This window comes from Parambassis ranga, chromosome 2 (assembly GCF_900634625.1).
Source record: "Parambassis ranga chromosome 2, fParRan2.1, whole genome shotgun sequence".
NCBI lineage: Eukaryota > Metazoa > Chordata > Actinopteri > Ambassidae > Parambassis > Parambassis ranga.
Window position 1 is genome coordinate 6,838,193 of NC_041023.1, and position 25,570 is coordinate 6,863,762.

At 43.9% G+C, this 25,570-nt stretch overlaps 1 protein-coding gene across 2 annotated transcripts; it reads left to right on the forward strand.

The window, feature by feature from the left end:
• Window positions 1-11,965: 11,965 nt before the first annotated feature.
• efna1a (ephrin-A1a) lies at window positions 11,966-24,232 on the forward strand. Of its 2 annotated transcripts, none has more exons than XM_028399634.1 (5): window positions 11,966-12,295; window positions 21,627-21,922; window positions 22,478-22,543; window positions 22,662-22,757; window positions 22,865-24,232. In XM_028399634.1, the coding sequence occupies exons 1-5, from the start codon at window positions 12,198-12,200 to the stop codon at window positions 22,990-22,992; spliced, it is 684 nt and encodes a 227-aa protein (XP_028255435.1). In that variant the 5' UTR covers window positions 11,966-12,197; the 3' UTR covers window positions 22,993-24,232. The 2 variants fall into 2 exon arrangements, with proteins under 2 accessions (XP_028255435.1, XP_028255436.1); XM_028399635.1 differs by having other exon boundaries at window positions 22,868-24,232.
• The last annotated feature ends 1,338 nt before the right edge of the window (window positions 24,233-25,570 follow it).

A 25,570-nucleotide genomic window follows, 5' to 3' on the forward strand; every position in this document is an offset into this window, starting at 1 on the left:
TTAAGTATATACAGTCCTCATTATCAAACAATAATTTTCACTCCAGGATTAGCACCCTATGATCCTGCTTGATACCGTCACCTCAGTGTCATTTTCACTGCTGAAACTAAAGACTGTCTCTAGGACACGAAGAGATTAACAGTAATTTGCATTTTTTAGGTTCTAGGCATTCAGCAGGAAGTGCAGTTCTTAGATCAGCAAAATCACAAGCAGCTAATTTAAATTCATTACAGTGCTCCTGCATGACTGAACTGCATTATTTGCTGTATATTTGTTTTAACAGAAGTCATGTGCATTTGTATTTTAATTTTATTGACATCAGTCTGGGACATTTTAGTTAATTTGCATAATATAACCTGGATTGTCCTAAAAATAGCCACATATTCTTAAAACATAAAAGGTAAACATCTTAAAGGTAAAGCAAGCTGTCATTTAGAGTACTCTACGACTTTACGGACATATTTTCACAAAGAGCAGTCAGTGGTTTCATATTTACTCTACAGACAAAGGGGTTGTTATTAATGATTTTATCTTATTTGACAAAACTGCAAATATGACTAAAAAACAAATATGATTTGAATTGTGGATTGTGTCCACTGGGTCCACTCTGATCACTTCAATACATCCTGTGTATTTACTCAAATGTCCAACTTCATCAATCTGTAGCTTTAACCACTGAGGAAAACTCCTTCCTGTGGGATGAATTCACTTGCTTAAACACATTTGTGATTTTATTGGCTCACAGACATGTTATTACCACAATGCTCTTCTTCCCTATGGTTTCAAAAAAAAGCTGGTTGCAGTGCTAAAATGAGCCAGCCAGTCAGAGAAAACAGGCATCACCACCAGAAATGCATCATTATGTATTCCCTGAACCTTCCTGTCATAGCTCTGTGGCTGTCATTCGTGGTCTTTCCAGATGTTAAAAGACATTGAAGACATCTGTACTATTCATCCTTCATTAGGAAAAGCCAGTAACCTAAAGAAAGGCCATCAGGGCTTAAGCACAAAGATGAGCCAGATATTTGGATTGATTTGATTTGAGATTGAATTACTTACCAGCAGTAAAGCTGTGAGGCATACTCGACATCAGGGGAGGAAAAAAAAACTTTTTTTGTCACGACAAGTCATGGAGATAGGTTTGATGGCATTGTTATGCAAAACACAGGGGGCATTATCAGCCGAAATGTTGGCAACAAACAGCGTGTGGCTTTTTTCCTTTCTTCCGTTTGGTTTCTGTGATGATCGCTCTTTTGCCATGATGCCAAAATCAGCAAGGGGGAGCAGTGGGTTAGCTAGATCATGTGTTGGCTTTCTGTTAGTCATTTAGACAGCATTGCACATTTAATAGTGGTGACATCTACCCAAATTGTTGCTTAGGACACTTTGTTTCCATGTGGGACAGGATTCTCCTCATGTACATTTAACCACATCGTTCAGCTGTCTGTAAACGTAGTGACATTATGTACTTCAGTTCATACAAATCCCGCATACACAACCGATTATTTCAGTTTCCAAGGTCATTCTGCTCTTCAATCCAGAAATAAAGACATTTTTGGCAAGCCCTGAATCACACTTGGAAGTGAATAAATCATTCTAATAGTGCACGCTGACAGTCACAATCTTTTAGTGGCTTTCATGCAGCTTTGAGCCAAATGTCCAGGCTAATTATATTTGATCCTGGGATCTCCTCATCACACATTGCTCTGCTCTTTAAGAAAACACGGTGAATAGGGCCTGATGAAAGATTGTTATCACCCAACTGAATGTGTTCAGGTGTGTTTGTTCTGCCTGTGAAGGTGCTGCAGGCCATTAACATGCCCATCAAACACGCACACAGGCAGACAAAGTAACCTTCAATGTGCACACATGTTCGTGCATATACACACTTAACAAGAGGGCAGAGGGTTTATTATCAACACCTTCATGTTTTTTTTGCAACAAAAGCCTATAGTTATATTAATAAAAAAAGACTTATTGGTTTCAAATATCAATTCTGCCTTAAACAGTGAAGCTGGTTGAAATTTTACACCATCAAAACAAGAGATTATTCTTGAAAAAGAACAGAATTTCTCTTTCCCACGGAACATAGCACTTCCAAACTGTACTCAAAGGTCATGTCATTTGTTCTTCTGTAAGTAACTGTTGGCAGCCGTCCTCTCCCGTCAACAAATCAGAATTGACAGATGAATTGGACCGTTTTTTTTGGAACGCTCATTTTCATCGATTTTATTTTCACAGACTCCCTGCCACCCGCAGCGCTGAGGACATTTAGTCTGATTACTGTATTCTTTTGTCGCATCAATAAAGTTTTTAAAGGCTTTAAAGAATAAATCACACCCGGGAAGCCCTGAAGGTATTCAATGCAGAAACAACAGATTTGGAGTGAATTGTCTCTGGGCATTTGCTCAGCTAAAAACATTCCAGTTGAACATGGGTATTTCAGGACATTCAGTTTGTGTTCTGTGTCCTAGTAACACCCCAGTTTTGCTTTGTTGGAGATTTTTTCTGACCCATGATTGTATTTAGATAAGTTGGTTTTCAGTGTTTTGCGGTCTTTGTGTTTGCTATTACACTGTGAGTGTTTTGTTTGAGCGTTTGTAATGTGGTCAGCGCTCACACGAGAGACATGTCCAGTCCTGGAGGGTAACATGGGTGATGTTTGTGAGCATGTGAACTCAGCCTTGGATCCGTCAAAAACATGTTTCTACATTTCTAAATGCTTGTGTCTCTGCAGTTCTATGAAGTTTTGTCTTTCTGTCTCTCTTTTTTCCTTCCATCTGCATGTGTTAGTGCATTTGCATTGGGAGAAACTTGGAAAGGGCTAGTGTCTGGACAAAACAGGCAGACAGACAGATGAATGTGCCAAAATGTGACCAAAGGAGAGGAAGGCAATGTTAAAAACAAGGGAGGACAACAGGAAAGAAAATGGCAGAGAGAAGCTGGATGGTGGAGAAAGTGGGGAGAGCCGGGGCCCCTGACCTGACCACACTGACACACTCGGGTCTCTCTCTCCCTGCCAGCTGTGCATTGTGGTCGACTCAGAGAGGACACACTCGCACACACATATACTTATCTACGCATGCTGGCGATGAGGACATACTTGGCCTGTGCGAGTATGTGTGTTTTTTGAGTGTGCGTTTGGATGTGACAGACTATCCATGCGTGCTAAAGAGAGTGCAAACGCTACCAAAAAATCCAACCGTCTGTGTTTGTTTTCCTTCCAGCCTTTGTGCCTTTGTGTTCACGTCCCTGAACCTGTATGCCCATCTGTCTGTATGTGTGTGTGTATACGTATATTTACACGTCTGCTGGAGTGTGCTGGTGCTCATTTCCATCTGTTTTTCTTGCTCAGCCGCTCGAGTGGGCAGGATATTGGTGTGTAGTGTGTCCCCATGTAGCACTCCATCATCTCGGTCTCTTCGCTGCGTCTCAACATGTGTCACGTCTGCGAACCATTAGTAATGTTGAGCACAAACGGAGTAATTAGAAATAAGTGCTCAAAGGTGCACCGGTTAGACCCCACAACTAACTCCCCCCACCCACCTAAAGATCCCCTCCCACAATCCTTTGCCACATTCTGAGGCCGCCATTCCCACCACTGGATTCTGACTGTTGCCTAACGTGCACGTCTCTGCAAATAGAAATGGCCCTGCTAACAGGCAATGTGGGCACCCTGTGTTTTCAGAGCGGGCCCTGGTGAGTGCTGACTGGTGCTTATTTTTACCATGTGTGGAGTTCCGATGGACTGGCAGGGGAGAGAAGTGCAGGGGAGAGAGGCGGATGAAATGCACAGTCAAAGACTCAATGGGGAAAGTTTCTTCTGAAGACAGCATTTATCATGTCTGCATATCACTCAGTGTGTGTGTGTGTGGTGCACATGTGCATCTGTGGGTGTGTGTACATTACAGTGTAACCGAATGCGGGTGGGCCTTTACAGTATGTGCGCACTGTGTTTAGACAAAGAGAACTGTCTGCGTGTTTGTTTGTAAAAGTGTGTTGTGTGTGTGTGTGTTTTTCTCCCCATTTCTAGGAAACCGGCTCTCCTTGGCAAAGCAGGCAGCCAGCAAATCTGCTTTAACCTCTGTAACCCCCACCCACCACCACCACCACCTCCTCCACTCTTCCTCGCCCTCCAGGAGAGAGACGCTGGGAACTGATACACCGCAATCTGAAGTACTGAGCATGCCAGCATCCGTAAGCTGAGGTTTGGGCACAGAATCATCACTCAGATACGTGCGCACATGAACATCTAAACAAAAAATACGCGTGCACACACATGTCAATGTTTGCACAAACTTGGGGACTTCCCACATAAGCTCATGACATCTTAATTCAGCGCCACCAAGTGCAAGGCAGTACACAGAGGAAGGAAAAATGGGATGGAAAAATTGTATCGCTCCAGCTGAGGTCAGTTTTGGAGACAAAGTTAGTCGAGTGAGCAAAGTAGAAAACCTGAAATATGCGCCTTAATCGCTGTCCTCACTCTGCCCTCCAGCGATACGTGCTCTTGCCCAAGTCAAACAAAGGACAGAGGGGCAAATCAGCACAAACATATTTGCATACGCTCACAGTTTACTCTTGAGCGAGTGCAAATGTTGTGTGGGAAATGGATCCAAATAATCGTAGGTGCAGTCTAATTAAGATAACGCTTTTTCCATTGGTTCTAATCAGTCACACATATAAACAATTCTGCTTGCTATGCATAGATTTCACGGATAAACACACCTTCTAATACACACATATACGTATGTACACATACACACACACAAACGTAAACACACTGAGGCCACCATAAATTACAGTCATCCCATCTGGGAGCATTAAGAAGCTGTTAATGAATAGGGTGCTGGAACAGCAGCCACAAGTGGAGTGAGGCAGCTGGAGAAGGAGGAGGAGGAGGGAGGAAAGGGTGGTGGAGGCAGAGAGGATGGGGGGCTGCGGGGGGTAGTGGGTAGCATCTGGGCAGCAGATATGTGTGTAGTCATGTAAAAGAGGTTGCGGTAACAGTGCATGTCTTGGGGGAGGAGAAGAGATCTGTTTTGAAGCCAGTGCTCTCTGTGACCTGCCTGGTAGAAAATGCACAGTATCAAATGTAAATGCACATAATCATAATAAGAGGAAATTCTGTGGAAGGTCAAACGTGAGTGCTCACATTCAAGACTCATTTGTGTTACAAGATCAAAAAGCCAAATAAACTCAGTAACCCCACCCTTACTACTGAATGGGCTCTGGCACAGAATGGGTTGCAGAGGGGAAGCCCAGCCCCACACTAATGACTTCATCTTCTCTATGGAAGGTGTCAAAGGAGGTGTGGCAACAGAAGGGCCAGTTATCTTAAGTGACCTTTTAATACCCTCAGTCCTTTCACAATACCTCCACTGGCGGGCGTTCAAAGTGGACACATGGGCAATATACGGAGCAGAAGTGTGCCTCAGAAGAAGACAAAAGACACCACCTGTATGCTAATGCATTGTGAGACGTTCAGAGAGGGCAGCAGTGCAGAAGCAGAAGGATGAAGTGTGCCGCTCCTTTAGAGAAAACCTGGGGCTGTAAAACAGAAGTAGACAGAGGCCAAAAATTGATTTCGGACCCACATTTTTTTAAGAAAAAGAAAGGAAGACACAAGAAAAATCTGAAGTGTGCCACTTTATGGGGGAGAAGGTGCTGTAAAATTGATTTTCTCCTCCTTTAAGGCTGCTCAGGAGAGAAACAATAAGTGCAATGTGGATGACTAACTGCAGGACAGCGCTGAGGAGAGAAGAAAGGGCAGAGAAAGTAAAATACATTTCCAATCTGCAGTGGGTGTTAAGTAATGAGACAGAAGGAGAATGGTGGAGTGTGCCACTTCAGCTGTGAAGGCAGGGGGTGTCTGTGCAGACAGATAGGACCAAAGGCCGTAAAATTCATTTTCCCTTCCGCTCTTTAAGTAACGGGAGAGCCAAAGTCGCCGATTGTGTGCGGTTGTGTGTGGTGTCAATAAGCAGAAGGAGGGAAAGGAGGGGGTGGGTGGGGCAATAAAATTCATTTCCTCAGTCCTTGATTCTGTATTTTCTTAAGAATGAGAGAGGTTTGCCTTGTGGAGTGTGCCGTGGCAGAGGGTCTGCTGTTCATATGGAAAAAAGGAAGCGAGGTCAGGCTGTAAAAGTCTTTCTCTTATTACCTCAAGTAATAAAGCGGAGTAGTAGCATGTGCCTGTTGAATGGAGGGTGGAGTAATTGCTATTAATCAGATTTTTAGAGCAGCACACTTGCACAAAGACATAAGGCAGCTCCTCCCTTTGCAGCTCTATAGACCACACATGCATACTCATTCAGAAACTTCTTAGGCATGCACATGAGCACACCAGTCATGTCAGTTGGATTTACCACTATCTCTGTGCTCCTCCAGACTTTGGAGCAGCGGCTCTGTTTTTTTTCTACGCTATCTCGTTTGAGCTGCAAAGCCCCGAGCCATCTATTTACCACACTGTCTCTCAGTGTGTATACAACCCGACCTCTGTGTTGCATATTTTTCACACCATCTATTTCTATGTTTCAGCTACAAGACCTGAACCATGCTCAATTATATAACGCTCTGTCAGTACATGTTTTCTTTACACACTATCAGCGAAAAGCAACTTCAGAATTGTAAAAGTTGCATGAATACTACTTCCCATCTGTCAGCAGCAATGGCGCTGTAGCTGTTGAAGTGAACGTGCGTGTATAGTATAACCTCTTGTTAGCAATACTGTCACTTACTGTTTCTATCAGTGCGACAGACAGGATGGCACTATTCTGGGAATACATGCTACCGATCTCTCTTCTCTCCCTCTGGGCTCCTCTGGGCCTATCAGGAAGGTCTAGGCGCTGGACAGATCACTGCTCTTCAGGGGAAGGCAGAGAGTGTCACTTTCACTTTGACATATTTCAGCAAAGTAATGAGGAAACATGGTCTAAAACATGGCATCCTCAGGATTGACTGTGTTTCCACATGTTCTTGCTCAAATATTGTTACATTCTCTGGGATCAGGTGCATCTAGCTGTACGGCTTCATGGCTTTGCAAGGCTTGTCATTCCTATTCAGCTCCCCTTTTACCTATTTTCTCTGGAGAAAGGTGCTCAGCTGGCTCCTGTGACATTGTTAGGGCATTTAGGTTAAAACCCAATTGCATGAGTGCAATGTGGGACCAGGGTTGTTTACAAAGCTAAAGGATTTAATCTGACGTTATCCTGGTCTTTTAGACCTAAATGTAAGATTTTAGATGGTAAGCTTAGAAGTTGGACTTTCTTCTCTTAATTCTAATTTATGTCTGAGAATTCTAGGCTTAAATTGCAGAATTCAGACTCTTTTTTTTGTATAGATTCCCTTTTTAAGTTCAGTATTTAGCTAGAATTCTGAGATTGAAGTCAGAATTTGTAGAAAATTGTAAAAACACTGAATATTTGTCAGAATATTACTTGCGTTCTCAGAATTCAGAACAAGGTTAACAGTTGGAATCCTGAGGGGGAAAGGAGTCAGGGCACCAATGCATTTTTTTCAGTTGTCCAAATCCTCTTCTGTTAGCGCTGTTGTGATTTAATGGGCAGCAGCTCATTCACACCGAGCTCCCCTTACACACTGTTGTGTTGTTGTGTCAAGGAAAAGCAGGGGATGGTAAACAGAGCCTCTGGGTGGTCCTTGGACTCTCCGGACAGACTGTAAAGTCTGCTGACAGGAGAAGAGCTCTTTCTTTTCAATACAACCTGCGTCGCTGCACTCCTCTCCCTTTCTGTTCCGCCGCTTGTTTGTGGCTGCTGCAGTCTATGGAACTGCCCTCATACATATTGAAGGGGCTTTTGAGGAATCCACCAGTGTGCGGCTTTTTCATCCTCCTCTCCCTATTTACATTTGAGTGTCAGTCTCTCCTTTCTCTCTCTCTCTCTCTCTCTCTGCGTCTGTCTCTATCTCTCTAAAAAAGTACTTTTGCATTCCACTATTCACTTTTTGTTTTTCTCACTCTTCTCCACCTGCCCACTTCGATACAGCCCCCCCCCCTTCCTTTCTCACACCACTTAGCTGCAAATCTTTCTCTGCCTAAATATTTTTGGCCTTTGTTTTGTAGATTAAAACTCTCTCAAAGCCTCTCTCTCTCTTTCTTGTTCCCCACTCACTCCATGTGTTTACTACAGTATATCTGTCACCTTGCTTGAAAATTGCACCTTTTATGCGTCTTCCTTTCTGATCTCTCAGCTACTTTTCTTCCCGTCTGTCTCTGCTTCAGATTTCCTCCAGTAACTACAGTAATAATCTATGTCTGCTTTTCATACTTCACTTCCTATTCATTATTTTGTTCCATCATTCCAGTCTCAATCTTGCATCCTGCTTCCAATGTCTCCCCTGCGTTAGTTACGCCTCATCTGAACATCTTATTAGATCCTGAGCTTCTCCTCCCTCTCCCTCTGTCCTTCTTATTTGTTTCCTGTCTATTTCTATCTTTCTCACCCTCCTGCCAGCCCCCTCTTATTCGTTTGGCATCTGTCCCTCCTTCCTCCTCTCTTCTTTCCTCGGTTATATTTATGTGTACACATTAAGTCTCTCCCCACCTTCCTCCTTGTTATTAAACTTCCTGTAGATTTCTCTCTCACATGTAGGTGTCTTTGAGATGAAGTGGACTCCAGCCTTTTTTAAAATCACCCAGCATTCCCCCAGTATATTGGAGTGCGTTGTTCATTTGTTTGTCTGTGAGTCATCTAATATCTCAGACACCACTTATTAGATTTTGACAGTCTTTTGAAAATGATGTATTGCACTCTAAAATTTCACTTTGCCCAAGGGAGGCAGCCATAATTACAGGTCAGTGAAAGTAACATGTTGGCTAATTACCGGCCCAAAGGTCTCCCTGCATCATTTATCGCTGGAACATGTTTATTGCTGCCTTATGTTATGTCCCGTCTGAGTTTTGCTTTATTTCTCCTGCGTCCTTTTACTTTGCATGTTGTCACTCTTAAGTACGTTTTTTTTTTTTAAGCCCCTCACTCACACGCCTCCTCACTTTTTGCTTTCATTCTTGGTCTTACACTCTTGTTATCTAACATTGTGTTTGCATTTCCCTCCAATGTTCCTCCTCCTCATCCGCCTCCTTCTCAGCTGCTCTTTGTCTCTCAGTTTGGCTTGTATGGATGGGTATGCAGGGGTACATATTTGTGTGTCTCTGTGCGTTGGTGTGTTTGAGCCTGTGTGTGTGTGTGTGTGTGTTTTCCTGAATGTGACCACAAGGCCACTCACTGAGATGTCATCTTACCCAAACTCTCACTGATTATTGGATAAGGCTACGCATAATCAACCACCTCTTTTGTTTACCTCTGATAATTAACCACGGCTAATTAAGGACTGGTGCATACCACTTCATCTCTTCGCTGTAACGGCAGAGTTACTCACTGATTACCTTTTGCTTTAAAATGGCTGAATCTTGTTATACTGTGTTTTAACTTTGTGTGTTATTGCCTCAGGAAAGTTGAGAACACCTTTACCAGGCAAAAACAAGACTAATTTATGAGCAATGTACTGACTGAAGGTCATGTCTATCTGTCTCTAGCTAGACCTGCGCAATGCTAATTACAGGAAACACTTCACTTCTATTGTTTGCAGCAGAAAGAGCCCATAGGTTCATGAATGACTCCTGCAGAGGAGCTGCATCGACTAACAATAGAGGACAAAAACCAAAGAGGCCAACACACACTGGACTGAACGCCACTGGCTGCTCCAAAACATTTCACAGCAACACAGTTCACTTATGTAAATAGACAGTGGGGTGTTGTTTGGGGATGGGAACATGATGACAGTCTGTCATTAAACCTCTCATTTGTATTCACAGCAAAGGGACCAAACTCTTCTCCTTTTAATGGTTATGCAGGCGAGCATAAGAAAGAAGGAAGAAAGCTGCAACAATCTACAGCAGAACACAGCTGAGGACAAAAACAATGACAAACTAAATTAGAAAACTGCAGCCACTTCTGGTAACTTCCACAAACACATCACATTGAACGTATCCTAAATTTTGAGAGAAATCGAGTCCTCCACGTTTTTTTATTTGCGTTTTCAGGATCATGGAAAGTGCATTGCCATGACATCATCTAATGACATTGGCTGAAACGGTTGAAAAAAAGGCTAATTATGGACAGTCAAGTTCCCATGCCTACATGAAACGCTTTTCCCTATCATTTTCCTATATCATATTTTCATGCCGCAGAACAGACTCAGTGCAAATTCCGTCAGGAGTTGAGGTGAAAAGGGTTGTGTTTATGTGTGTGTGTGCGTTTGTGTTTGTGTCTGTCCTGGATGTGCAAGCCTGCAGAGATCATTGCGTGTGTTGTCTGTCTGCTATATAAAATATCTGGGCTGCAGTTTGGGTCTACTCCATTTTTCTATTTACTCATTCAGAGATTCAGGTTGGTATGAAATTAAAGGTCTACTCATTTGGCTCCTGATAGAGTTTTGACATAAACGTCGGTGTGGTGAAAGCTTTTCTCACAACCAATTCTGATTGCGATGCAAATGACAATTATGTTGGCAGTGCCTCTCACTCTCTTATCTTCCCACGGAGCCAGAAGAAAAAAAAAAAAAAAAAAAGACAATTGGACGCTAAAAAATTGATCCACCGGGACGAACACTCTTCATGAATACAAAACATTATTTTGGATGACCTGCTTGACACAGAGTAGCATGCAATTACTGTGTATATGTGCCTTTCTGTATTTGCACTGAAATGGTTTGTCAGTTTGGACAGAGTTTTAAAATGCAGATTGCAAACATTGTGAAATATATGCAGGACTAACTGGGTGTGCAGGAAGTAGTTTATGTAAACTGCAATACAAAATTCTAGTGTGTGGGTGTCTCATGGAGGTGATTATTCAAAGATAAGGACAGAGTGCTGTTTTAACGGGAGATGCAAAGGGATATTAGTAGCTGCTTTCATGTGATCGGAGCCCCACAAGTGGGATGTAACAACACCTTCCCAATTAAACTGTCAGATAAACTCTTGATTTGTCTACCTGACAGGTTAATTATCCAGTAAAACTGACAGCAGCAGCCTTCTAAAATTTCATACATTTTCTCATGCCTGAACCCAACTGGATTTAAAAACAAACCTCACCTTCACACTGCATGGAGCTTAATATACTGTACTGATTTAGTTGACTCTTATTTTTATGTGGAATAGGAAACCTTTCAGTTTAAGTGTTACATCTTTGTTACATCAGGACCTGCACCCTCTGCATCCCGCCTCAGCTTTCTTATCCCTGCAAAGTTTATCTGATCACACCTCTGAATCTTATCCTCTAAACTCAATTAGCTGTTTGGATTCAACAGCTCTGTGATACCTTTGGAAGTTGTTATGCTGCTAAGCAGGCATAGCGAATACAGTGCTATGTCAAGCAGAAGCAGGCTTGAAACCCCCCCTCTAGCGATATGGCTCACTACGCTGAACAAGCAGCTCACAGTCCAGATTATCCATGTCAATGGAACAGAAAATGAGAGTCAGTATTTGCAATGTATCTGACAGGAAGAAGGTCACACACTTCTAGTTACTGCTGTGCTCGTCGTATGTGAGCATTTCACATGGACTATGAGAGGATTTGAAAGCAATCATTTAATTTTAAGAACCACACAGTGATACAGGCTGCTAGTGTGTGTCGCCACTGCCTCCACAGCAAAACCAGTAAGATTAAAATAGAAATCACAACACTCCAAATGTAACTCAGCTGTCCAAGAGCAGCCCAGGCCCTAATGTTCTGATACCGCAGTAAATATTCTGGATTCATCCACACTAAGTCCTAATAATATCCACCACAGTAAACATACAGTAGAGTACATGCGGAGAGATAAACTCGCGTCTCTCGGACAGCCCTCTGATTGGTCACTTCTTTCACAGGAGGCGTGGCGCGCGTCTGTGGGCGTTTCACAAAACCAGGCTCCACGCAGTTTAAGCTTTCATTCAATACGGATTTGTCGACTTCTCTCGGCCTCTCTGCAGTTTTTTGTTTCAGTTCCTCTGCAGTTGTAATCGAGTCTTTTTCCTTCTTTCACCCCCGCTGCGTGCGTAAAGCGTCTGCTCCAGCGCACGCTCTCCAGGTGCTTTTTGCGTTAAACTTTTTTTTGCTTCTTTTTTTTGCACAACCTACCTGAGTTGTGTCCCCCTGTCTCTCTCTCTGCACTGCACGCCTCCGCTCCTCTCCACCATGGATTTGGTTTGGATTGTGGGCTTCGTTGCGAGCGTCTGCGCCTGGTTTGCTTCGGCGGAACGACACAGCGTTTACTGGAACAGCACGAACCCAAAGTAAGTATCTGCTCTTTATCTTTGTTTTTATTTGTATATTGATTTACTGCATAGTTACGGCATTACATTTAAACGCACCTCCCCGTGCATTATGATTTACATTCAGAATGCACGTGAATAGTTGCCGCTCATGCATATTCAGCGAGTTTGTAATGAATTTGTGATGGAAGCAACTGGCTGCTGTTGTCATGATAATGGGAGAAGACAGTTGGGAGCCTCTCTCTCCCTCCCTCTCTCTCTCTCTCTCCCTCCCTCTTTCTCTCTTCCCTCCCCTCCTGAGCTCAAACCTGTTATTATAGCGCTGTTTACCTGTAAATCCGTGTCCAGCCGGTTCAGATTTTAATCCATTTCGCAATCTCAGTCTGTGTGTACCTGTGCTGCAGGATTACTTACATCAGGTTATGTCATGTATTTATCTTTCTGTGCGGTAGTTAAATAAGGGGAAGAACGCTGCTTTAGCAGGAACATGTTTCTGTAGGCACAAAAATGACCATGTTCTGTGCTGAACATGGGCTGAAATCCTATGAGGGGTTTTTATTTTTTGTGTTGATTTTTTACAGGCTTGACTCACAGCAGAACGTGTTGAAATATCTGTTGCAATACCCTCCCCATCTGACAGAGAGCCCTAACCTCTGTGCAGAGTGGGAGGTTGCCTTATCTCCTAAATCAAGAAGAATCGCTTGGGGTTCATGCTTGGCTGTCAGGGAGACATAGGGGTGTTCATATTTCAGGTGGTAAGACGAGTAATAATGGTGTATGACAGAGACAGAGGAGGTAACTTGAGGCCTGCCCAGTAGGTCACACAACCATGGGGGAGAGAGAGAGAGAGAGATGGATTGCTTTGGGAGTAGAAATCGGAGCTGAAATTGTCGGGGGGTTAAGGGCTGTTTGGAATAAGTGGGGGTCAATTAGAATTATGGTTGATGACGGCTGGGGTGAAATGAGGTTCGCAACCCACACACAAACACACCCACTGACACACATAGAACGACAAGCACAAACAGAGACTCCCTGGCAGACGGAGCCACCCAATCCCAAACGAGGACGCTCAATCACACCAACTGACGCCATCCAAATCAATCACTGCTGGGCTCACACACTGTCATATATTCAAATGTTCTCCGCTGCTGTCTCTGGTTCTGACCTCCTCCCCCTGTGGTTAACAAATGTACTGTTCTCAGAAAGTCCATAATTACAGTGACACAAAGCCTTTCAATGAAAATCAGAATGAAGTCCCAGATAGAAATACATTTTGTTGTGTCCCCAGCCGCTGTACGGTGGTCGTTCTTGTGTATACATGTGCATATATGCTGCTAATCCGTCCTTTTGCACTTGCTATTTTTTCCCAGATGACTGTGCTAAATCTCTCCCTCTGGCCGCTCTTAATCCTGCATTCACAGAAAAAGCACAGAGTTTCTGAGATCTTTTCATCATTCCCGACAATCTCTTCTCCCACTGAGCCGTTACTTGATACGTTGTGTTGACGTCCATGTTTTTTTAGTCTGGGTCTGTTGTTGCATCCCACGAAGCAGCAAGCTGTTGTTAATCACATTGATTTCTCAGATTGATCACTTTGGTCCATGTGGTGCAGACTCATTTCCTCTTTCTTTCTGTTTGTTGAGGGATTTTACAACACTTAACACATGCACAGTTTTCCTTATACTGATTTCAGCCCGTGAGTGAGCACGCCTTGGGGCCTGCTGACTTCCAAGGTCGTATCTGCCTGTACTTTTGTTTCAGCTTGAGTGAAATCCATTCTTGACAATGTGGATGTGTGTGTGTTTCAGCACTTTTCAACCTTGTTTCTGATTAGCAACAGCTTAGTCACCCAAAAAGGTTGGTTTCCCAGAACGAGGCTCACCGGCGTTCCTCGGCTGCTCAGATCCAGGCATGCCAGCGTGTGTGTGTGTGTGTTTTTCTTTTTGTTAAAGGGAGTGTCTGTGCATAAGCTCACTCACATGTAAAGTGAGTCACACACTCTCATACACATTAACCCAGTCATCCACACACATGGTTGTGACTGATGTTAACATCGTCCCCAGAGCCCGCTGGACTCCAGTGTGTGGCAATAATCTGCTCTTTCACTGCTTTTCCCTTTTTTTTCTCCCTGCTGACAGAGCATGAGTAGACCACCACCTCACCCACCACCCCCTCCACCTCCTCTGCTTTGTACCTGTCTCTCCCTCTCTCCAACACCTCCCTCCCCCTCCTCTTGGCCAGGTTCCCTTTTCAGCTTGGTTCTGTGGTCTCAACTTAACTGTTTCATGGCTCACTCATACATCATATTTTTGAGCTTATCTGTCTCTTATTGCTTTATTTTTGGTATTACTCGTTTAATCGACAACACTTTTTCTGCTGTGTTTGCTCAAATGGGAGTTATTTATGGTATGTTTCACCCACATGAAGGATTTTCTTGGTATTTAACCAGTCAATGTGGCCGTTTTGTGTTGCTTCCCATACAAATTGGGGAATGGTTTTCACGGTGGGCAACAGAAAGAGAATAGTAACTGGTGTGACTGATCGTGGGTCAGAGTTCGCTGTGTGATGAAGTGGCATGGCCTCTATCAATCTGTCAGTCATTCTGTCATGCCGGTGGTCCCTGAATACTGGCTGCCACTCAGGCCAGCCCCTCTTCACACAGCCGTGGCTCTGCCTCTGGGAAACTCTCATTCTTCCTTCCCCCTCCTGTCTTTTCGGTCTTCTTTCGCTCCTCCACTAGCTTTTTATCTCAACTTTACAAGCTGTCCCTTTTCAGTCTATTATTTCCTCACCTCCAGCTCTGGTTCTCAGAGAAGGGGGGGAGGCATGCTAAGAGGTGTGGAATTTTTTTATCGTTCTTGGCACCCATGGCGATCCGTCACAAGGCACTTTGCCCTTTCCTTCACGCTTTTTCCTCCTTTTTGCTCTCTCTCCTTTAAAGCTTCCTTCTTCCACCTCCTTATGAAAAGCCACTCTAGTACTCTCAGCAAAAGTGTTTTTCTTTTGCACTCTTCCTGGTCTTTTAATTTGCCTGTCCATGTGTGTGTATGTGTCCTCTTCTAAGCATCTTGTTGAAGCAGTAGCCAGAGTTACAGGAGTGTAATACAGTGAGAAAAGAAAGACATATGTAGTGTAGGTTGGAGGGTTTATTTGCCTTTCATACGTATGCACGTACGTGTCTTGAGAGATGAAATAAAAGATTGAGTAGGCACATCAGTGGGTGTGATTAAGTGGGTACAATAGATAAGAGATTTCTGCAGGTTCCAAGTAATCTGTACCAAAGCTACTTTTCCTTGAAAAACATCCAGGTTTCCCACTTCACTTCCTAATCCAGCCTTTGCTTTAAAGCCCACCACATCCGCCCCTTCCCCCATATTTGGTCAGTATTCTCTTTAAAAAAATTCCTCTCTCCATCTTTGTCTCGATTTGTCAGTCACCCCTCCCCTCCCACTGCTTTTAATCTGGCCTTGTAATCCGTCTGGTGAATTAAATCTGGGGAAAATACGGAGAGATTGTCAAACGGATGATAATCGCCTCAGCGATCACTGACGTGTGTTTCCTATCTGTACAGTCTGTAATCATAAGACTAAATCGGCAAAAGTAGTTTTCTTCCCCCACTTGTTCTTGCGTTGTCAGATGCAGGAGAGCTGGTTTTTATTGACTGCACTAGATAGTGAATCAGGCCAAAGGTTTTAACTTCCCACAGGCGTGCTGCTGGCGTTACCAGAGTCTGCACGCTGTCTGCTGCGATTCTCCTCTGAAGTGCTGCACTTCCTGGTTACGCATTTTCCCGGGAAAACAGCGTATCCTGTCTGCACAATAAACAATACATTTCTCACACACCAACACACGCAAGACTGTAAAAGTCTGGATGCGGGAGGTGATTGGATTTCCCAGGCCTGTGTGAACACAATGAATGTGTTCAGATTAACGTCTTGATTAATTGTTTTAACAGGCATGTGTTCAGCAGTGGAGCCTTGAAGATGATTTCGTTTCCACCTGCTGTGCCTGCCCCACTGTCAAATCTCTGTATGTCTCCATTTGGGATTCTCCTCTGATCAGTGTGAACCCTGCCAGTGTTTCGGTGCCCCCTGCTCATCCAGGGGATGATCAGCTCTCCTCTGCTCCTTCACACTATTCTCCTCCACATCATGGAAGAAGAAACACCCCTTTAGTACACAGATCTATGCTTGTGGTACAATTAAGCGTTGGTGTCTGAGCTGAGTGTGTGTCTAGAGACTTGTTTGTCAAGTCTTGGTGACTTTCAGGACACCAACATTGTGTTTGAATGAGGAAGAATTAACTAGATAGTATCTGTGAAATGAACCATTGTGTTTGTCTTGTTGTGTAAATATGTGCTATTGTGTAACTTTTGTTTTTCTATTGCCTTTTTGTGTCTTGTTTGTTGAAAGTCTACATGGACTGTGTAAACACGGTCCCTTAGCAAGTACTGCTACCCCTAGTGGTCAGTTCTGTTAGTACAATTACATACTCTGTAAGCACAACCTGTTGCTTTCTATCTGCTCCTGCTGTACACAGATTATAATTATACACTATGAATTCCCAGTGGAGTTCATTATGCTACACTCTCGGTTTGTGTTTGCAAGGCAACAAAAAAGCATTAAAAGTTTTGTTGTTTGGAAATCAATCCAGCAAAAATCTATTTTCTTGTACACATGTTTGCCTCCTGAGAAATGTGGTGTCAGTGCTGACCTTTCTGCTCTTGCCCTTAGAAGATACAAATGGCTCAGGGGACAGTGTGAGACGGCTGGAAAGAGCATATGTATTTATCTAAGCCTCCTTAGTGCAGAGGAATCAGCCAATTATTTCTCTGCTGGACTTAAAGGTTTGTCTCTCGTCGGTAAAAAGGAGCTTGACTAGTTCAGCCAAGAATGCTGGCAGAATGAAGAATGATGCAGACAGACAAAGGTTGAATGACAGATAGGGTGAGAGCCGATTGAGACGGATGACAAAAAGTCAAAAGATTGGAGGCTGGAATATTATGTTAAAAGGGAGGACCATATTTGTTTCTATGACGACCCCCGGCATACCCCACATCACTTTGTGCTTGGCTGTGCAAACGCTGGGTCAGAGAGTTGCATTTTTGGAATGCCAGCCACCAGGACAGGTTTTGATTGGTTCACCAAGTCTGATGTGGGGGAGGGACCGAGTTGACACAAGGATCTGCTTTGCTTATTGAGTGATGAAAGACGGACAGAGAGTGGGAGGGGATGGCTGACGTTGATGGATGATTAGATAGATAGATAAAACAAGGAGAATTTTGAACAATAAAATTGAACAGTCCTTCTTAACTAAACTACATCTCCTTCTTCTGATAATGGGCCGCTGGCTTCATCACTTATTAATCTGGCTCCCTTGAGTCTTCCATTACACCTCTAGTTCCACACGCACACTTTCATAGACAGTGCACCTCTTTTGAACTCCTGTGTAAAGGAGTAATTCCCCTACTCTATGTGAGAACAATAGTGGTGCAAAGGAAGAAAAAAAAAACTCCACACTGCCTGTGTCACCCTTTACTCTGTCCACACCTATCAGCCCCTGCTCTGGGGCCTCGCTGTCCACTCTAAGCCCTGGTATTAAGCAGGGTCTGCTGCTACTGAATGGACCCCAGCTCAGCCTGTGCTCCACCCAATAATCCCGGCTTGGATGAGCCGATTAGGTGGTCCCCACATTCTGCTTCACTCATCCGTGGCATAAAGCCAGTCAACTTTTTGGTCCGGAGGAAAATAACCTTGTTTACGTGGTTAGGCGTTGTGCTACAGTGACCTTTATCAGCCTTACCAGAATAGATTTAGATTAGTCTGGAGAGTGGTTCCCGTCATAGCATTCGTCCTTTTCTTGCTGACTGTAGGCGTATAAAGTTCTCCGATGCTGACTTGGCAATTGTCCGACCTTTGATCCACATCACGGCCTCTTCTTCTCAGACGTCCGGCATTCCACAGGGTGATAGAGTGCAGAGATGAGAGGGTGATGGATGGATGAAAGGAGGGTGATCGAGGTGGAGAAGAAAGCAAAATGCAGGCTAGAGAGATTAAAGAAAAGAGATTAGACTCCTGCTCCAGAAGAGCTTCCAATAAATCAGGAATTCCTTCTTAGAGGGGGGGGAAGAGCGGCCGGGAACAGCCTGTATTCTATTTTTCACCAGATTGTGCTCACATCTGACCACTTGACATTCCCTCAGCGCTATCATCACTGTTCATTATTGGCATTCATTATCAACCTTATCATGACTGAAACACACTCCCAGATTCCTCAGGGCTGTAGAGGCAACACACATACACACACATACACCTAACCAAGTATCAGGCTGAGACAGACAAACACGAGCACAATCCCTGCTCCATAGCTTCACAAATCATACCTTCATGCCGTGACGTTTACTGATGCTTCACTGTAAACAATGGAAATAAATCATGACAGGCCATTCACAGAGAGAGAGGGAGAAGGAAACAGTCTGGAAGACAGAAATAACAAAGGACACACACCAGGGTAGACAGAGAGAAAGAGGATTTTCTCTGCGTTAGTGAAGGTGGCATGATTTGACTTTGTTAGTTAAACTTTTTTCACAGCAAAGCCAAAGCTCTCTTTGAAGTGCAGTTAGTCCAATCAGTTAATTAAACTGATGATGTGGAACGTTTCAATGGTGAGGCGTTAGAGGGGAACAAAAGGCAGCAGGATAATTAAAACTATTTTCCATTAATAAAAGGTGCTAGCCAGCCTCCCCGATGCGTATTCAGCAACTGTTCTCCCTGCTAAGTGAGGTGCTCCATCAGCGCGGGCACATTGTGAATAGAGACACTGTATGAAATAGTGGCATTGATAAAGCAACTGTAGCACTCAAACATAAACCGCTAACGGAGAGAAACTTCAAAAGCCATTCCCCACTCAAGCCCTTTGACCCCCCCTCCCCCGCCCACGCCTATTCATGTGCTCTGTCTCTTTGCCTACAGGGGCTGGGAAGTGGGGAGCAGGAGGGCATAATTACCCCCCTCCAGGGCAACTTTAATACCCCTTTTTGTGTTTTAATTGCACCCCCCTTCGACCCTCTTTTGATGAACACATTGGGACCATACCACAACCAGTTTGTAATCAGGGCTCGGGGTGAGGGAGGGATCGTGTGTGGGGAGTTTGTTTGTGTTTTCACTGTTTGCAGGGGGATGATAACTCTGTCAGGCAAAAAAACAGACAACGGTGTTTGTTCAATAGTGTTATCGATTCGACTGGAATTGAAAGTGGCAGGGGGAAAAAACACTTTAGCGCCAATGTGGTAAACAGAGCGTGGCAGGCAAACTGCAGATAAGCGTTAAGCCGTCTGGACCATGGCAAAATGGTAATTATTGCTCTGCCCTCCCGAAAGTTGGCTGGAGCACATTATCTGCACAGTTAGATGGAAGTTTCATCACTACACTAAAAAGATGCTTGTTTTCTAATGGGCTTGTGTTACTGTTGTAATTGTGTTGCCGGCTTATCTGCTCATCGGTATTGAGGGAATGCAGTGAGGAAGAGAGGAGAAAAGGGACTGTAGGTGGGAGGAGGAGGAGGAGGAAGGGGGCCAGAGGGGCGGGGGGGGTGAAGCAGAAGTCAGGGCCCAGAGTTTGGAGCCATGGCGTCTGTCCTTTTACCATGGGGGTACCCAGGGTAACAAACAACAACACTAGCTAACGAGCGACTGGCGTCTGTGCCTGTGCACTTTGATCGTCAGTCACACATATGGACCTTGTCACACAAACACAAACTCCACAAATGCTACTTATTACATTTAGGGTGTTTTTATGGGAAATGCCACAAAGAAAAATCTCCCTTAAGGAAAAAAAAGGCCTTCAGTGCTGAAGGTGTCGGTTTAACACCCTGCAGGCCTTTGAAAACACATAACTCCTTGAGATCTGTAGGTCTGATTAAATAGCAGTGAGTAGGCTCTTCTTTGTGTGTCTGTTGAAAACTTGACAGTCTATTATATATATTCATATAATATTCATTTCAAAATCAACAAAACCTTATATTACACACACATTCTCCTTGTGTGTTTTGAAAATATTTAAGCCTGTCAAATTTCATCCATTCGCAGGGAACCCATGGTGATCCAAAGCAGTAGGAGACAGTAAAGTGATAGGCATCACTTGGGAGATTAGTACCAGTGGGAGGAGGAGTGTGTGTGTGTGTGTGTGTTCAGTGGGTGTAAATAGTAGGTAGCCAAAGCTTAAGGTTGTTGATAGATGGGAATTACTTGGAAGTGTGTGTGAGTTTGTGTGTGCTTCTAGTGGTCAGCTACTGCTCCTGGCTGGTGATAGATGGCTTCTGCTACAAGGCCAGCATTAGCTGTGAGCTGCCCCTAGAGCGAGCACTCAGTGAGTCAGGGGGTAAGGAGGGGGGAAGAACAAAGCTGAAATACCTTTAGTGACGATTCCCTGGAGATAAACTCATACTATGGCTGAAAGAATCGTGGATAGTTGAGATAAGGCCGCCTCAGACTGTGCTAAATTGCTATTTAACTAGTCTAAACCTTCTGTAATAATCGGATTGTTTATGTGCGGACATGCTAGCTGAAATGAAATGCCTTTTTGTTGTGCACGTGCCAGGTCTGAGAGGAGAGGAGAGGAAGTTTACTTAAAGACCATCGTAAAGAGGGTGGAGGAGAGAAGGGAGGGATGCAAGGAGGAATAGAGGGGAGGCAGACAGTCTGACTGCCTCTCTCTGTATTTGTAATGAGAGGGAGTGTGGTGCAAGACAGTTACAGACTGACACCGGACTCATGTTGTATGTGTGCCTGTCTATCTGACCCTGATGAATGAGTTAAAGCAGATGTGACATTTATTTGTATCTTGGTGCAGTCAGGTGAAATTCACATTATGCATTCTACTACTCCATCTGTGCGAGTGGCCTGCTGATGTCGATACTCATCTTCTGTCTTGACGGGCTAACTGACTGCTAATGTTTCTCTGTAAACATCACTCAGCTCCTGGGGGACATGGGATCAATGCTCACTCAGTGCTAACTCAGCGCAGCAGCAGCTACTCTTGCTCACTTTCATCCATATTTATGCACGTGTTCTCTGCAGATCACTCTTTCCCTTATTGCATTTTTCCTCTTCATTCCACTTCAACACATACATCCACCTCCTCACACAAACACTTTCTCTTTCTCTGGCTCTCTATCTGCCATTCCCAGGCCTCTCAGTCTTTTCTCTGATTTCCCTGTTGTACGCTTGCTTGTAGCCGATCAATATATAATCACAGGTTTTGAAGCTTATATTTATTACTGCTCCAATGCTATAACCACGGTTATCAGTCTCTTGCCACCTGCTTAACCTTTCTGTTCTGCCTCGTCCCTGCAGGTTTCGATGGGACGACTACACCGTGGAGGTGAGGCTCAATGACTACCTGGACATCGTCTGCCCCCATTACCCGCAGGGTGAAGTACCGTTGCTGGATGCTGAACGATACGTGCTCTACATGGTGGAGCGGGAAGACTATGACTCCTGTAAGCCGCAGTCGTACGATCAGATGCGGTGGGAGTGCGGGCATCCGTTCGCTCCTCATGCTCCTGAGAAGTTCTCCGAAAAGTTCCAGCGTTTTACACCGTTTACTCTGGGAAAAGAGTTTCGCCAAGGAGAAAGCTACTATTATATCTGTAAGTGTCTTTCTTTGTTGTCATATATCAGAAAAAGTGATATTAAGTGATGGAAAATGTGTGGTGGCATGCACAAAAAATGCCAAAACTGAGGCTTAGGGGCAACAAAATGAAGTTTTGTTAGCATTTTTAGCACTTGCTTATACACTGTTGTGCCAGGTTGTAGACCTAGATTTCTAATTACTTCATAAGAAACTGTGTTTGTTTACCAGCTGTGATATGCTGAAACTTGTTGGCCAGTTCTTTGAAACTTAGCATGTAAATAAACTGGGGTGTTGACTCAGTTTTTGCAAGTTTCTGCAACACTATCCTGGCTAGAATGTGACCACAAAGCGCAGGCAATGTTGTCACCCTGACCATGGCTGTAATTAGATAAACGGCAGGACAAGACACACTTTGCCTGGTCACAGATGGCGTCCTCAGGCTTTGTCCCTGTGTCTTTCTGTTGCCAAGTATTTGTGTGTGTGTGTGTGTGTGTGTAGGTGGATTAAGCGACCACAGGAGGATAAGTGTATTAGCGAGGATGTTAACGCTTGTGTTGTTTCTTCCCTGCAGCCAAACCTTTGCACCACCATGGCCAAGAGTGCCTCAGGCTCAGGGTGGATGTTGTAGCTGCTGATGGTGAGTAAAAACCACCCTCCTGGATGACAAGAGAGGAGCACAATCACCGCTAATAGTCATGTTAGGCTATTGCGAGACCCACACAGGGTAATTGATGACATTTTTGCTTCTCTTGTAGGCTCTCAAGAGGCCAGAGTGGCCAAAGGGGGCACAGGTGGGACTGAAGTTGGGACTGGGGGTGGGGTTCACAACCCGTCCAACAGACTGCCTGCAGGTATGTGGCGTCCTTTCTAATTATCCCTGACCTCAAAACAATTCAGGTACATTGATGGGTGTAACATTTGGGGTACTAATGTGTCCTCTTTGTGACCTGTCTTTAAGCAGATGACCCGGTGGTAATCCTGCCAGACGTCCAGAAGAGTGTACGGACAAACTCCGCCGGGGCAGCTACATCCCTCTCAATTCTCTCGTTGCTAGTCCCGCTGTCATTACTGCTTTTGTTGCACTGAGAGCACAGGAATTTTTGTCAGGGACTACAATGAAGACAGTCTGTGGGGGATGGAAACCACTGACTCAAAAAATCCATGCCCAGTGCTGGCCACAGGGAGAGACTTTTGAAGCCGGCAGAGTACAGATGGACTCGCTTGCACAACATGTGCAAAGTAACATTTGAGATTTGTGCTTTGTCCCGTTTCTTCAAAAGATGACAGTATTTTTTTTTTTTCAAGACAAAGCTGTCCTCAGTTTGTTTTTGTTTGGGCTCTCCAAAAAGAAAACCGCTTTTGGGGGACATCGCTACGACAAAGTTGAAGTGTCTGAAAAACAATCAAGAGCAACACGACCAACATTGAATTTAAAAAAACGACAACAAATAAGCATTTAAAGGCAAAGTAATCTCGAACCTTTTGAGCCAAAGACGAGTCATCTCTCCAACTTGTACACTATTCCACCCTCGAGTATCGTGTACTATTTGTTGTCTTGTTATCGTAATGGTATTGAGTGGCATTGATGTCCCAAGTGATTACTTTCTCTAAATGTAGCATTGACAGACACGGGATCTGTTCTCATGAGTACCATTCCTTCTTTGCAGACCATGTGCTTATTTACTGTAGCACTAATAACTGCACAGACACACACACACACACACACAGGACATCAGACGGTGTGTAACACACACTCTACATTGTTACGTGTACATTCTGTGAAGATAATTTATAACATTTGCAGCTGAAGTTTTACTGTGTATATATACCATGAAATGTTTACTGTTGGCAGCAGGGAGGGTTCTCCTCTCTCTTCTCCTGGTGGAGGTAGTACATGTGTGAAAGAGAATATGAGTGTGTTGAGAAAAGGTGAATGAGCTGTGGAGATTGAAAGAGACACAATGTTTTGTTTTTTTTTCTGCCAAAAAGCAAACACTGAGATGTTGTGTGCACCGCAGAGAGGCTGGCCTCCTCTGCTGGTTGGATCTCGCCCCTGTATTTGGTCAAACCGTCTGAAGAGCTGGTTATCAAATATTTCTCAGTGCAGGACTCCACCCTGTGGATCATGGTGCTTTCCAACACAAATTCCAAACGCAAGCAGTCACATGATTTCAAAGTTTTTATAACCACCGGTTCGCTACAGACGAGACACAGCATCAAACCAAGTTGCCAAGCACATCCTTCACCTGACAGGCTGGCTCGATCAACAAAGCACAACCGTATTTGACTACCATTGAAGTCGGTCTTTTTTTATCTGAAAATCTTGTTGCCTAATTTTGTACATGTGTAAGTAAGAAATGTGTATAATATGTATATATTATATAAATATATATAGATTATATAAAAACATGTTTGATAAATATGATAAATGTGAAAAATTTTCATGTGAAATAAAAAAAAAAAGATATTTTTGGAAAACCAGAACAGCTGTTTTTGTTATTATTTAAGATGCAAGAACCCGTCATCATGTCACCCCAAGGTTTCTTTAAGAAGTTCAAGCCATTGGCTTTGTGGCATAATTCATAATGAAACACTTTCAGCCTTAATGCTTTTAATTCATTTGCATAGGCGTTTTGGTCATATAGCTGCACTGCAGCTTGAACCAGGAGGTCTATGTTTGAGAGCTGCCAGTTGTTTGGCTCATTCTTCACTTTGTCCTGCTGTTATAGAGAAAAAACATCATTGTTTGGCTCTTGGTTACTATGGTTACTACTTTCAAATCTTCTACAGCATTATTTTTGCTTTGGCATTTATACGTGCAGCAAAAGGGCGTCCATTGTCCTCTACTGAACAACATTTTTTGTTGAATGCTTCCTTCTGCCATCAGACTCTGACCATATGTCCGTATGTGACACGGTGGGAATTGTATAGTTTCCCCCTGTGACAGTGAAACCCTCTTCCAGGTAGTCCTCCGGGTTTGCATGCCAGAAAGCAGCCTATCACCTGGCCTGCAGTCTTCACAGATTTCTTTTTCTTGTGCCTGAAGAGAGTCTGTGTGTTTCAGTGGCCTCACAGAGCCACAAATTGTGTTGTAGTACCAAACCTGAGAGAAGTGAGAAGTGAGAGCTCCTTCTTTCCCGTAGTAAGTGGAGTAAAACACTGGACCTCTTCGGATGACTTCTCAGGAGCGTGAGGAGCAAATGGATTGCCACACTTCTTTTGGCTCTGTTCTTGCAATTGGGTCATGCAGGGTTCATGTTGTGCACGGATTTCTCAGTATGTAGCAACGCCAACACCTGAGGGATGGTTAGTTTCCTCTTGTTTCATATGTATTCATAAGTACCCTTAAAAAGAACTAACAATACAATTTCCAAAGTGCCATCTTCAATAAGAGAATCCTTATTTCTTGGAGTTAGGGTGATTTTCGTGCTACAAAGTTTTCAGGAAACCAAACCCATTTCTCTTTTTGATTACACCGGAAAGATCTCCAGAGCAGCCAATATCTCAGATAATGGTTCTCACACACTAATGTGACAGGAGGCAAATAGAATCAAGGCCAAGGTGGCCAGAGACAGGAAAGCTAAGAAAAAAACAGAGATAAAGGAGTTGCATGCTATGTTTATGATTACCATTAGCACTGCCTTTTGGCAGGAAGATTAAAGAT